General features: G+C 47.9%; 2 protein-coding genes across 2 annotated transcripts; both read left to right on the forward strand.

Moving 5' to 3' along the window:
• Positions 1-1353: 1353 nt before the first annotated feature.
• LOC144143722 (uncharacterized) lies at positions 1354-2079 on the forward strand (the record flags this gene model as incomplete). The annotated part of the gene is made up of 1 exon (XM_077675473.1): positions 1354-2079. A coding segment is annotated over one exon (726 nt), but the record flags the coding sequence as incomplete, so codon positions are not given.
• Positions 2080-2345: 266 nt separating this feature from the next.
• On the forward strand, positions 2346-12730 carry LOC144143881 (neurotrophin 1-like). The gene is made up of 5 exons (XM_077675484.1): positions 2346-2425; positions 2543-2686; positions 4734-4919; positions 8312-8566; positions 10189-12730. Exons 1-5 carry the CDS (start codon positions 2346-2348, stop codon positions 10397-10399), a joined length of 876 nt encoding a protein of 291 aa, XP_077531610.1. The 3' UTR covers positions 10400-12730.
• Positions 12731-13331: the final 601 nt, after the last annotated feature.

Raw genomic sequence — 13331 nt, forward strand, 5'->3', positions numbered from 1 at the left:
GAACTCTTACTTTCCCAATCGACACAGCTCCTGCATGTAATGAGCTGCGGAAAAGACAATGCAGATTGTTCAAATAAGGTGCGGACCCACGTAACGTTGTGAGGTGTCGATCAAGGCTAGGAGATAAATTTTGTTATGCATTCTTTTCTGTTACAGGCGGCGACCTCCACCCCCTCCACCAAGAAGGCCACCACCTCAATACCAGCCTCCCGCTACTGTGGCTCCAAGACCTCCGCCACCCCCTCCACCTGTGTACGAGCCTCCTCCACCACCTCCTGTGTATCAGCCTCCACCTCCTCCACCAGCTCCAAGGCCGCAACCGCCACCCCCTCCAGTATACCGGCCGCCACCACCTCCACCTGCTCCAAGGCCACCACCACCAGCTAGGCCACCGCCGGCCTATCAACCACCCCCTCCAGTGGCAAGGCCACCTCCCCCTCTACCAAGACCACTACCACCAGTTGCTAGGCCACCGCCACCACCTGTCTATCCGTCCCCGCCATCACCCCCTGTGTACCAAGCACCTCCACCATCTCCAGCTCCTAGACCACCACCACCACCCCCTAGGCCCCCTCCACCACCCCCTGTTTACCAACTACCACCACCACCTCCACCAACCCCTAGGCCTCCACCACCAGCTCGACCCCCGCCGGCGTACCAGCCTCCACCCCCAGTGGCAAGACCGCCTCTACCTCCTCCTCGCCCAAGGCCCCCACCTCCAGTTTCAAGACCACCACCTCCTCCTCCGGCACCAAGGCCCCGGCCGCCGGCACGTCCACCTCCTGCATATCAGCCACCACCCCCTGTACCATATCCTCCACCTACGCCACCTCAAAGACCTATCCCACCTCCACCACCTCCAAGACCCCCACCTACGTACCCACCACCACCACCCCCACCTGTTTCGAGGCCACCACCACCACCATACCAGCCACCCCCTCCAGTGGCGAGACCACCCCCACCTCCACCAGTTGCTCGGCCGCCACCTCCTCCGCCTCCTAGAAGACCTCCGCCATCATACCAACCACCCCCACCAGTGCCTTCCAGACCTGCTCCACCTCCACCAAGGCCACGTCCACCGCCTCCACCTCCTATTCAGAGGCCACCTTTACCACCACCTGCGCCCAGGCCGCCTCCACCAGAGAGACCACCTTACAGGCCACCGCCCCCGGTGGCGAGACCCCCTCCTCCTCCCCCCTCAAGAAGACCCCCTCCTGCGTTCCCACCTCCGGCCCCTAGACCCCCTGCCCCTAGGCCAGGAGGGCCGCGAAGACCTCCACCTGCTTATCTGCCCGAGCAGCCCCAACCAAGCCCAGCTCCGTTGCCTCGACCACGGCCTACTACAGGGCCTAGACCGGCACCAGGGCCGCAACCTGGCCCAGGAATATACCAGCCACCAGCAGTTTATATACCTTCAACAGTTTATGTGCCATCGGTCATCCCGGTTCAGGGCGTGCCACAGCCTCTTCCCGCTCCACCAGGGCCTCTGGGAGCAAGACCACCTCCGTCATATCCACCACCGCCACCTCTTGCACGCCCACCATCACGTCCACCAACAAGACCACCCCCATCCTACACTCCTCCTCCACCTGTGTCTCCAAGGCCACGCCCACCACCTCCAATTACAAGACCTCCACCACCCCCGCCCACTCAAAGGCCACCTCCTGTGTACCAGCCACCACCCGCACCGCCGGCACAACCCCCTACGTACAGGCCACTTCCACCTCCTCCTGCGCCAAGACCACTACCACCAGTGTACCAGCCACCACCAACACCACCACCGCCACCAACTACGTACCGGCCACCTCCCCCTCCACCCACTCCGAGGCCACCACCTCCAGCTCCCCGTCCTTCACCGCCACCGGGACCTGCTTACCAGCCTCCTTCTGGTCCTCCTTTCGTGCCGTCTCGTCCTGGCCCACCAGTAGGGCCACCTGCTCGCGGACCGCCTCCAAGGCAGCCTACGCCCGACTATGGACCACCTTCTCCTGGCGGACCACCAGACACGTAAGACACGATATTTATAGTATTTCTGTCAGCTGCATAATACCCGATGGTCACGCGTCTGTTGCGTCTTAGTTGTACTCAGGGCGTGTAGGAATATTACGCACTCAAATGTAAGAGTGGTTATGTTGTATCCCCCAACATCTGATTTAATACCAAAAGTTGTCCGATTTCGCATGTGAGCCCGCCCCTGAAACATGTACCCAAAGTAATTATGGCGAATTCTATGGTCACTTCACACTGTAGTGGTTGCGGCATCTAGAGTCCACGATTCGTACATGCTGCGATGACAGCTCAAGGGGCACCAAAAAGCTGTTACAGTTATGGATGGTTGCACGGACATGGCGGTAAAACTTCTGACTCTGCGCATTGGCAGTGCAAAGCGCGCTCTGATGGCCAGCGTGTCATTCACTGAAGACAGGTTGGGCGTCGCTGTTCTCTTTTCAGGCGGCCACCTCCAATCCCTCCCCCACCCCAACCTTTCGTTCCTTCACAGTAAGTTTACTCCGCCTCTGTTTGTTTCGTTGCGCGCTTTCAGGCAACCTCCGCCGGATGACGATTTGTTCCTAGTTGTGTTGCTTCCGCCCGAAGGCGGAGGCGACGCCGGGGCGCCCCCGTCGGACGACGACTACTACGCGCCCCCGGGGGACTTGCCGCCGCCGGAGCGACCCGGGCGACCCTCGTATGTCGGCGGCCGGGCCTAAACTGCCCGCCCAACCCCCTTTGAACCTCCACCAAATTACAAGAGCGCAAGCTTGGGCCAGTTGGCAATACATTGCATTGGCGGCAACCAAATCACGAGGAAAGAGAAGAGAACAACAACAACAAGCGCTTCGTCTTGTCTATGTTGTTGTTCTCTTCTCTGTCCTAGGGTTAATTCGCGCTTGCCGCCAATGTAATCACCAACTTCGGATTGAAGGTTAGGAAAGGTTGTAGGCATTGATGTTAAGCGTTAACCAGGCCCCCAGAAGAACGACTACCGGCAGAGAGAGAGATCAAGCATTGTAGGCGTGATCAGACAGCTGAATGGTTTATTGACGAATGCTATGTTTAAAATATTAATTCCCGCCTTTTAGGCAAGTCCTTCGCCGTAGTTTGCAGAAACATACCAAGAAATACAAGTATGCACAGAAGAGCACGTTTTACATCCAGTTAATGGAATTGCTTTTCGTACACATTCGAGGTCTCTCTTACGCAGATAGCGCAACTTGTAAAACTGTATAATCAAGTTTGTCCGGTTTCTGAACAAGAAAACCATCGCAAAACTGAGGTAGGCATGATTTTAGTATATAAAAAGGTTGTATTGACTTCATGTGTAAATTAAAATGCTACCACGTCGTCAGATCGCATGCATTCATAATGCGCCGCTTTGCATGCATCAGTGATGGGGATTTCTCGTGCTCTTGTTTTAGACTCACGTCCGGTGTTTCCTATTTAAGCCGGATTACCCTAATCTCTTTTTACAGTGCGTCCCACACGAGCACGCAACCAGGCTTCTCTTAGCCGGAAATACTACTCCGTGGTATTCTCATTAGGCGCACCTGGAGCCCAATGCAGCAGTGCCACTTTGGCATCATTTTGCACTGCACCGACGCGAAGCTCGGCATAAGTGCTGCGGACTTCGGTTTACCATAATGACATATTTCTAGGCTGGACAAAGTCGAAGGACAAGAGCCTCTGACTTGTAGGAAGATAACAGGGAAAATAACTCAGAGTTCTGCCTTGACAACATGTTCAATCGATAATACGAAAATGTAAACGAATAATGATATTTCAGAATAGTTCAGAAAACATTTAAGAACGTGAGACGGCACCGTCTAGGCACCATGCAGTTTTACGACCAATATTTGAATGAATAGAACGTGCACAGCGGCTGGACATTTCCTGATTTAGCTTCAGCGTCATCGCACATATCAATCGCCGCGAGACTTATAAGCGACTGTATCAAATAAAATGACAGAGCTTCAATGAACGAAAAAAAAAACTATTCACGTAATCCTGAGCTTACACGTTGCACTGAAAGCGGGCTTACGCTTGTGCGTGGTTGAGGCAGGCCACAAGAGTCGCTTCTCCGCGGCCGAGAAAATGGAACAGCGAAAATCCAGAACGGTGGCTTCAGCATTTATCCCCTAGCTTCAAGTGTCTCAATAGCACTTCTTTGTAGAGCACGTACGCTCATCAAATGAACCTGTCAAAGTAAAAACGGTACCACACCCCTTATGAACGCATGCTCCTACTTCGGGCCAAGTACAGTTCTAGGAAATATTTTCAGGAGGCTGTCGTATCATTCAGAAATGACTGCGCAAAAGTGAAAATGACTGCGCAATTTGTCAGTGCCGTCTGTGTCGGGAATTGTCCGGCGCTGTCAAATAAGGCTTTGTGCAGGTCTTTACAAAACCCTGTGAGTAAACCCACCTTCATGTTCACATAAATACTTAAGTTCAGTGGAAATGAAGATATGCAGTACTGATAGATTCCGGAGAGCTGCTTATTAGCAAGCATTTATCAGGAATGTAGTATTTCTGGATCTCGTAAAACATCTTAGTTCTCAACCTCCATGCGTGACAGTTAGATAATATTCACACCATACACAATAAAAATGTAAGAAAAGGGATTTGGTATTCCTTTTCAAATGGCAGAAATGGGTTTTCCGCCACACGGTAGTAAATGGTTATTGCATATCGTAGTGTCCTCGTTGACATCCTTTGATCCGGTGGCACTCCGCCCAGGCGGCCGCCTTCTGCAAGGCCCCCTGGCCCACTCGGCCCAGCAAGGCCTCCAGCCGGGTATCCAGAAGCCCCGACTGGCCCGCCGGTCGTCGTGCCGCGGCCGGACAGGCCTGGCCCGGATGGTGGCTTTCCTCCATGCAAGGTGTCGGGAGAAAACTTCTGCGTACTCACCAATGACTATCCATCGTAAGTACCGAATTAAGATTTCCAAAATTTTCGCGCAGTACCACGCCAACAGTTTTGTTTCAAGTGCCTGCGACTGGTTCCCACACACTGGCTTGGAAGCACACAAAAAAGTGATAACGCGATATACGGCGACAGGCGAAGTGCAAGGCAGTTTCGCTTTAATTCTCTTCAATTAAATTCAATCTCCTCAAACGCTCACGACAGTCAATTATTCTTACTTGCTGTGTGCGAAAGAATTAGCTTCGGTCTACTGTAGCCAATTCGTAACTGTTCTGCCTCCGTGCACTCCGATCCGCATGCCTGAGGCCCCGTCTTCCCTCCGTACATACCTTGGTGGGTGACCACGTTGCAGGGGTGCCGCTGAAGTAGTCTGTAGGTCCGTTAGGCAAACTCAACCCGCCGTGCAAGCAGTTTGAGGCGGTGGAAACTACGTTCCCTTTTAATCTCATTTAAAATCTGCGCTCGGCGTGGTTGGGGTGCGCTTGCTCTTCTCAGGTGCCGTCACGTGCGTAATTCAGGCGGTGTCCACGCCACATGCGCTAGGCAAACTATGCTCCGCTGGATGCAACGTGCGGTTCATTTATTTATTTCAATACCTTCAAAGCCCAGATGACGTTACAGAAGAGAGTGGTCACTGGCATTACCATCAGAAAAAAACAAAAGTGAACAAGTCATTGGGAACAACAACAAAAACAACAGTGGACAAAATAAAAGCAAGTAGCATACACAACAGAGTCAATAGCATAAATGCAATTATAAGAAACAAAAGTAATTTTCGATGGCAATATTAAATGAAGTTTCATCGATTATATAGCTATTTCAAGGGGCAGGCGATTCCATTCGTTAGCAGTTTTGGGAAAGAAAGAGGCAAAAAATAAGTTAGTGTTGCAGTGGGGAATGTATACCTTATGGCGATGGTCAATACGGGATGATACATATGACGGCGCAGAAAGTTCAGTTTTGAGGTATCCGTTTGAAAAATAATTTTTATGATAGGCTGACAAACAGGCAATTTTTCTGCGTAGGGCCAGTGTGGGAAGGTTTAAAGTTCGTTTCATAGCAGAAAAACTAGATGTACCAGCATAGTTAGAAATGATGAAGCGTGCACGACGATTTTGTACCATTTCCAACAACTTAATGAGATAACCATAATGGGGATCCCACACCGAACCCACGTACTCAAGTTTAGGTCGAATTAAAGTTTTATATAGCAGTAGTTTAAGGTGTGAAGGCGCCACAGAGAAATTTCGTCGCAAGTACACAAGCATACGGTTCGCATTTTTAACAATAAAATTTACATAAAGTTGCCAAGGAAGGTTGTTGGTGGTATGAATTCCTAAGTATTTGTAAGAAGCAACAAAGTTCTAGTTTGGACCCCTGGATATAGTAATCGCAAATATTGGAGGTATCAGGCTTACGTGAAAATGTAATTGTTTTGCGTTTTTTAGTATTTAGACGCATTTTAAATGTGTTACACCAAGTAGTAATATTATGAAGGCCACTCTGAAGTATGGAAGTGTCAGAATCTGCGGTGATAGTTCTTTAAATAACGCAATCAACCGCGAACAACCTAATGCTTGAAGCAACAACTGAAGACAAGCCGTTAACATAAATAAAAAAAATCAAATGACCCAGCACGGAACCCTGTGGTACCCCTGATGTCACTAGACAGTGTGGTGAATCAAATTCATTGGCAGATATAAACTGAGTTGTGTTAGGTAAAAAATGTTCAATCAAAGAAAGAACCTTTAGATCAACATTTGGTTTGGTTAACTTTATGCATAGTAATTGGTGATTAACTAAATCAAAAGCCTCAGAGAAATCAATCAAAATACTATCAATGCAATATCCGTTATCAACAGCAGTGGCAATTTCATGTATGAAAACAATAAGTTGAGTCTCACAAGAAATTTTTTTACGGAATTCATGTTGCCTAGGCGTAAAAAATGAGTTATCTTCCAGAAATTTAACCAAATTAGAATATATTATACGCCCAAAAATCTTATAAGAAACACTCGTTATTGATATCGGCCTGTAATTAAGGGGGGAAAGCGGATCACTAGATTTAAATAAAGACACAATTTTACCGATCCTAAAATCGTTAGATAATAAGCCCGAAATGTAGCATTGATGAAATAGATTGCATAATATCACAGCCCAGTATATATCTGTATTTTTTAAAAACTTTGCGTTGATGCCGTTGTAGGGCTGTGGGAACGCGCGCATTGGGTTTCTACTCTGGTAGCCGTGTTCGATTGCCGTAATAACTGAAATGTCGAGAATTATTTTGTGAAGGTAATTCCTTGAGTTTAGCTAAATAATCCACATAGCACAGTTAGGTTGAACTCGTATGTTTTATATGTGTAACGAGGACAGCTTGTTGTGCCGGACAAAAACCTTGCTTTTTTACAGTGGGGCACGTAATGCTTTCGGAATAAAATGTTTCATTCGGAACGGAGCGCCAGGTACAGTTTTACTCCTATTTCGAAAAAAAAAAATCAAACTTTCAGTGCAGAGCACTTCATATGCCGAAAGATTGAGAATCCACTTATCGATAAAAGCACAAAGTCAGCAATCCCGAGCCAATATGTTCTGAATGAAACTCCCGCAACAAGGCTGAAATAATTTGAACACTCACGTTGTTTATGCTTCCTGTATTCAGAAAACCAACAATATCTTTCATAACTCTCCCTTTATTACACAGAAAAGGCGCAATTTAAAGCTTTCTTGATCTAGTTCTTTCTCCAACGACGGAAGAACAAAATGAAACCGGAGATATGCTATCCTACAATGAGGTAGCGACATGATTCAAATTGGTTGAAGGGCCTCAAACTTCTACCCAATCATTTTTTTTTATTTTACCCAAAAAAGATTGTCGTTATTTGATGAGCGCTAAGCACCCTGTCAGTCTGCTTTAATTCTAGCGCATCTTTTCTACACCCATAGCTTAGTCAATCTTTTAAACTATCTGCATCAAGTAACATCCAGACTAAGTTCATTCTGGACGGAAGTTAGAAACAATGCTTACACTACTAATCCAGTGGCAGAAGTAATTAATGATGGGCAGCGCCATAGCACAGACCTACATACATGGAAGAAAGGCGAATAGTTGCCCCCTACTTGTATTGAAAATTGGGCCACGGATAAATAGGTTGGCAGAAAATAGTGCGTTAAAACTGCGCGCCATGTTTGTTCCAGTACTATGAACAGTCAGAAGCACGACTTCAAACCGCTAGCATACGAAGTCCGACTTGTATGCATAAAGTGAGGCTTGATCTTTGAAACAATGATGACGGTTAGCGCGCTAGTAGAACACGGTGGGGCGGCAAAGCCGCTGTCGGCGGCCGCCCACCCCTTTCGCCCCTCGTTACGCTATGTGTCTTGTGCCGCAGTGACTTCGTGGGCAAGATGGTCGAGCGCGATCTGAAGAAGATCAAGATCATGTACGAGGAGCTGCAGACCGTGGGCGACCCCGAGCTCTTCCCCAACCATTTGGGCACTGGACCCGCGGCGCGAGGCGCTTTTGCCTGCGACACCGAGGCTAAGACCATGCGACCAGGCTGGGCCAAAGACGCTATATCGGGGGAGTGGATGCTCGTCATAAATACAGACGCATTCCCACAGAAAGTCCGCACAGAGAGCTGCAGGTGAGTGCCTCTTTTTCGCACTTTTCCCACCGAAAGCTAGCACAATTTTACTGTGAAAGGTTCATTGCCGCATGCCGCCATGGCTAGTTGCGTGTGGTAGTTGCTACCCGACAGTGTATTTGTGCACTTAGTGAGCTTCATGGTGAATTTCCCACACCAAGAAGAAGACGTGTGCTGGGAAGCTTTAATTGAAACAAATAAGTGCCAGTGCTAAGGATGAAATCTCTTAATGACGGTTCCCGCAGCAGTAAGAACTGTGTGGCTCGCATTCATAATTAGAAGAAGATTCTTTATCCAAGGGGTATGTGCATCATCAAATTTAAAATATTTCATCTTTAAGTAAAAAAAAATTGAACTCCAAGGGCCTAATAATTACGCTGAAAGAAGATTGTTTGCCATAAGTGCATGCAAATGAGATGTGGCCCATTGAACTTCGTTTTTGTTTTTCTTTAAAGATTTTTCTATTACGAAATAAACGGGTATCAATGCTATTCTGTTGAAGACCTCAAACACTCCATATATGAATTTGCAATTTCCCGAAACCTTGAAAGGCGACTGTGTCGATCATCTTTAAGCATTAAGACCGAATTTTCGGGGGCCACACAGTCTTCAGCCAAAAAAATTTGCACGGCTGGTGGGGAAATCCGAACTTTGTTTTCTTGCGGGTGTCGTGAACCCGGCTCTTACGGAGAGCCTTTTCTTTTTCGGTTGCCATGGTAAGCGGGACAGTAGCTTGCAGCATTTTGATGAGAGTCGCGAGGTGCTGCAACATGAGACCGCTGGAAGTGACTACCCTGAAGGAAAAGGTTTCAGTAGGTTTGAAATGTGCCAAGTGCTAATCACGGTCGCGGGTGTCGGGACGGGTGACAGAGCGGCTACCAATGGACAGGAGGAGATGTGGAAGTCACTCGGTCCAAAAACAAGTAACTAACGAACGCTACGATATTTGAGGCGTGTGCAAGGAAGAGGATAAACGTGGGAGTAGCCATTTAAGGTACCTAGAGAACAAAACTATCGGCTTTTACATATGGAGGAAGTCTTTTGGGCTAACCCTCCATGATGGTCGTGGTTAATTGCTCTTCCTTGTAATTGACTCAGTGAAGTACTCGTGCCTTTGCTGTACTGAGCGTGTCACCTTACGTCCAGTGGTAGTGCTGCCAGTGTTACTTCCTGTGCCGCTATTGCGAGCACTGTGCCTATATCTATCAGAAGCACTTGTGCCTCCGGAATATTTGGCATTCGGAACCACCACTTCTATGCGTACCAGGTATTCGAAGCATCGCCCTGCTCATGAGGTAGTTAGAAAACAGTTATAATACCTGCAGTCACCCGATACGCTACCGGGTTTATCACATTTTTCCTGCCATTTTTGCTTCTTAACTACGATTCCAGTGAAATCGTAACCGGAGGAGATCATGAAGATGTAGTTCTTCTGTTGCATAGGGATTTCCGAAGATTTCTGTTGAAAGCACAATCCACTTTCGGAAACTTGCAGCAACCGAAAGATGCGGCATTTTGTCAACAGCATTTGCGGCTGTCCCTGCACAGCCACCAGGTGCTGTTGGAATGGGTACCTCACTGCTGCTTCTCTGCAATTATGAATTCTTTTCGACGCACTGCAGAAAACCGGATGAGCCATGTTCGTTCATCGCTCCATTCTACGAGTCTACGTGCCAGCAGCGCTACAGTCTCCACAGACTGCTCGCCCTGCACCCTTGGAACCCCGAGAGGAGCCCCCAGGTGACGCTGTTCAAGTTCCCCGCGGGCTGCTCGTGCCGCGTGGACGCCAGCGGAGCAGGCGCTGGCAGCCAGCCTCAGTCGTACAAGAAGTGAGAAAAAGCACTGCCCACTCTCATCACCAAAGGGCTGCCAGAACGAAGCGCAGACGTACACAGCCAAGAATTGTCGAATCGGCAAGGACTAAGACCGTGCAGCATTCGATCCCCCATTGTTCCTCTTGTTATTGTTGGTTGTTCCTCTTGTTATTGATAGTTTTTCACTAGTTTGTGTCAGTTCTCTGTTCTTCTCGGTTATTGCCTTTTCTCATTTCAACAAAGTGGGGTACCAGAGGAAGAAACAGCACGTGGGTCCAGATATCCTCATATCCGGATATCCCCCTGCTGAGTAGCATCTTGTTACTGTGTCTTCAGTCAAGCAAATAGAATATCTCAGCATTGAGCAGATTATTTCTGTGCAGAGGTAAAAAAGGTCCTCTTTCACAGAAGATTTGCTGTACTATGCGTGACGCGCATCAAGCAGGGCGTCGCTGCATGGCGCCGGAATGGTGAGACCTGGAGCTATGAAACATAGGTGCTCCGGAAGTTCTCGCTTTCTACAGGCTTCTTAATAGATCATTCACGATGTTAACTGCGAACTCAAAAAAATAATGTGACATTGAAATGGCGGTAAACTGCAAAGTTCTGTCACTGATCCATATGTGAACAGGTGAAATTTTATTGTATAGAAGGAGTGATCCCGACAAGATGTAACTTATTCCGAGCATTATAATTCTGGAAGTTCTTATTTGAATCGTGATTTTACATTGATGGGCGATGGTCATTCTATTCGCTGTTACCTTTTCATGCAGCAATGGGAGATACATAAGAGCATGTCTTACAAAATCTAGGAAAGGCATTAAAAATTTCTAATCACACTTAGTTGTACCAAAACTGCCTAAGAAAGGTCTGTTATTGCGAATATATTGGGCGTGCCATCACACTACCAAAGAAAACTTTCTGTAATGCACTAGAAGCCAAGAGATTGAGAAAAAAGGTTTTTATAAACATTCCGGATGTTTTAACTATCACCCAACCTATTGGCTGAAAAATATACATGGCAGTTTTATTTTTCTATCATTCAGGCACATTTGTATCTATCTCAGGTTTCTATATTCAGTCACTTGTGCAAATGCTCCGGTTGCAACAGGCACTTGCCCTCTCAGTAGTACGTTGTTGAGAAAGCTACTCGAAGGACGACCGAACAAGATTCTGTGTGCAAAAGGTAAACCGATTTTTAAAAACTTGTCTTTTGTCCCGTATTTGTGCCTGCTGCTAGCTGCTTTGTTGAAACAGTGTGTGTGCTCTTTGTCTGTGATACATGCCAACGACCCCAGAAAAAGAGGGCGAAAGGTTGTTTTATTGTTGTGTACAGCCACTACCTTGTGGCTGGATTTGCACTTCACTCATCTACAATGGTGCCCCACTACGTTTCTCCTCTGTCGTCCCCTTAGCTACTCTGCGTAGAACCAGTGTCTGGGAACACTACAAGCAATTCTCATTTTAACAGGATGTTCGAACATGTTTTCTCCGTGCCAGAGACAAATTATTCGGCCGAGTCCTCAGCTTAGCTGTTTTCACAAGAAGCTTTCTTTGAGTGCCGCTTTGATTCCCACAAGGTTGTTGTTTTGTTTTGTTTTATACAGGGGGACGCTGTGACCTCATAGAGACAGAAGGGGGATTAGCAGGATCGAATTGGCCAAAGCGCTTGCTATGGTGCCAGCAATAAACCGTGCACCCTCGTTTCAGCTTCCCGCCAAGTGCTGCAGCTTGGCGGCACTGTAACAAAGAGCACCGGCCACGTGCACGATTTTCAGTGCGGACCTGTACATTACAAACTTCAATGCTTCTGCGGCGGGCGGTAATGCCCAACTGCGTGGCTACCTGCTGCTTGAGCGTCTTGAGTGAGATTGTTCAAGTGAAAAACCCGGCTTCCACGGTGTAGCATGCGCAGAGCACACCGTAGGTGCATTTGATCGAGCTGTGAACAAATGTTTGCTGCGCAATGTGCTAATGGTTTCTCTTCTGCACTTATAAGCAGCGTTACTAGGGCTTAGTCCCTGCATTCACCCCTTCGGATTTCTATATTCTGCACTCAAGTCGCGACGTCCCCCTGAAGTCAGCCTGTTGCTGCCAATCTCAAGGTACCAGCCCAATAGATGCTCATCTTCACAAAGGAGCTACGTGACCTCTGTGGTACATGTTTTTGTGCGTTCTTTACTGCGTGCTACAAAGTGACCAGTGATGAGCGTCGCGATTTCCTACCTTGTATACAAGGAGATATAGCGTTGAAGTGCCTCACAGGTGGAATTTTTCACGCCTTCTAACAGAGGTGTCGTGGCCCTGGGAGTCGCCACAAAGGCGCGCATCCTTTGTAGCAACCGCAAGACGCTGCACCTTCCTCGGTTATTGAATAAAACCATTCTTTGGGAAGACGTGCCTTGCGTCTGTGCTTTTTATGGGATGTTATGGCTTAACAAGGGGCGGTGATTGCTTCTACAGTCATTTCGTGACTCTCCACTTGGACAGCGACAATGACGACTAATTGAAGTCCCCTAAAACATGAGTTTCTCATGTTTCTGCATAGAGAACGTTCGTTTTACCTTTGCAGCAACGATGAAGAACTGGAGGTGCTGAAATCACGCTAGCGCACATACAACACATTGCAGCAAAATGGGACAAGAATGCGACTTCCTTCCGATTTTACGAAGCCACTTTGAGAAGTATCCGCATATGGAGTAGTATTTAGGGCTCCCTGACACCGTGCTTGTGCGAGCCTGGGACACAGGTGATAATGACTGCATGAAACAGCCATATCAGAAGTTTGTAGATTTTCTCGTCGTATGAGTTAGTAGATATATGACAAACGCAAAATATAGGATTGCAATGTATCGGCACCTATTAAATTCGAAGAATATGCCCACAAAAGGAACAAAAGTTGGTTCCCTCTTTGTTTCTTGTGAGGGGAACCAGACCGTGTGCTCTCGTTT

The sequence above is a fragment of the Haemaphysalis longicornis genome, unplaced genomic scaffold, assembly GCF_048455015.1.
Source record: "Haemaphysalis longicornis isolate Haplotype H1 unplaced genomic scaffold, Haemaphysalis longicornis Haplotype H1 scaffold_1, whole genome shotgun sequence".
Lineage (NCBI taxonomy): Eukaryota > Metazoa > Arthropoda > Arachnida > Ixodida > Ixodidae > Haemaphysalis > Haemaphysalis longicornis.

What these genes read in the sequence shown, in the direction of transcription:
- LOC144143881 (XM_077675484.1), top strand. Translation starts at nt 2,346, where the DNA reads ATGGCGGTAAAACTTCTGACTCTGCGCATTGGCAGTGCAAAGCGCGCT. An exon ending in CTCACCAATGACTATCCATC is followed by an intron (nt 4,920 to 8,311) that starts GTAAGTACCGAA and finishes CTTGTGCCGCAG; the next exon opens with TGACTTCGTGGGCAAGATGG. An exon ending in GTCCGCACAGAGAGCTGCAG is followed by an intron (nt 8,567 to 10,188) that starts GTGAGTGCCTCT and finishes GACGCACTGCAG; the next exon opens with AAAACCGGATGAGCCATGTT.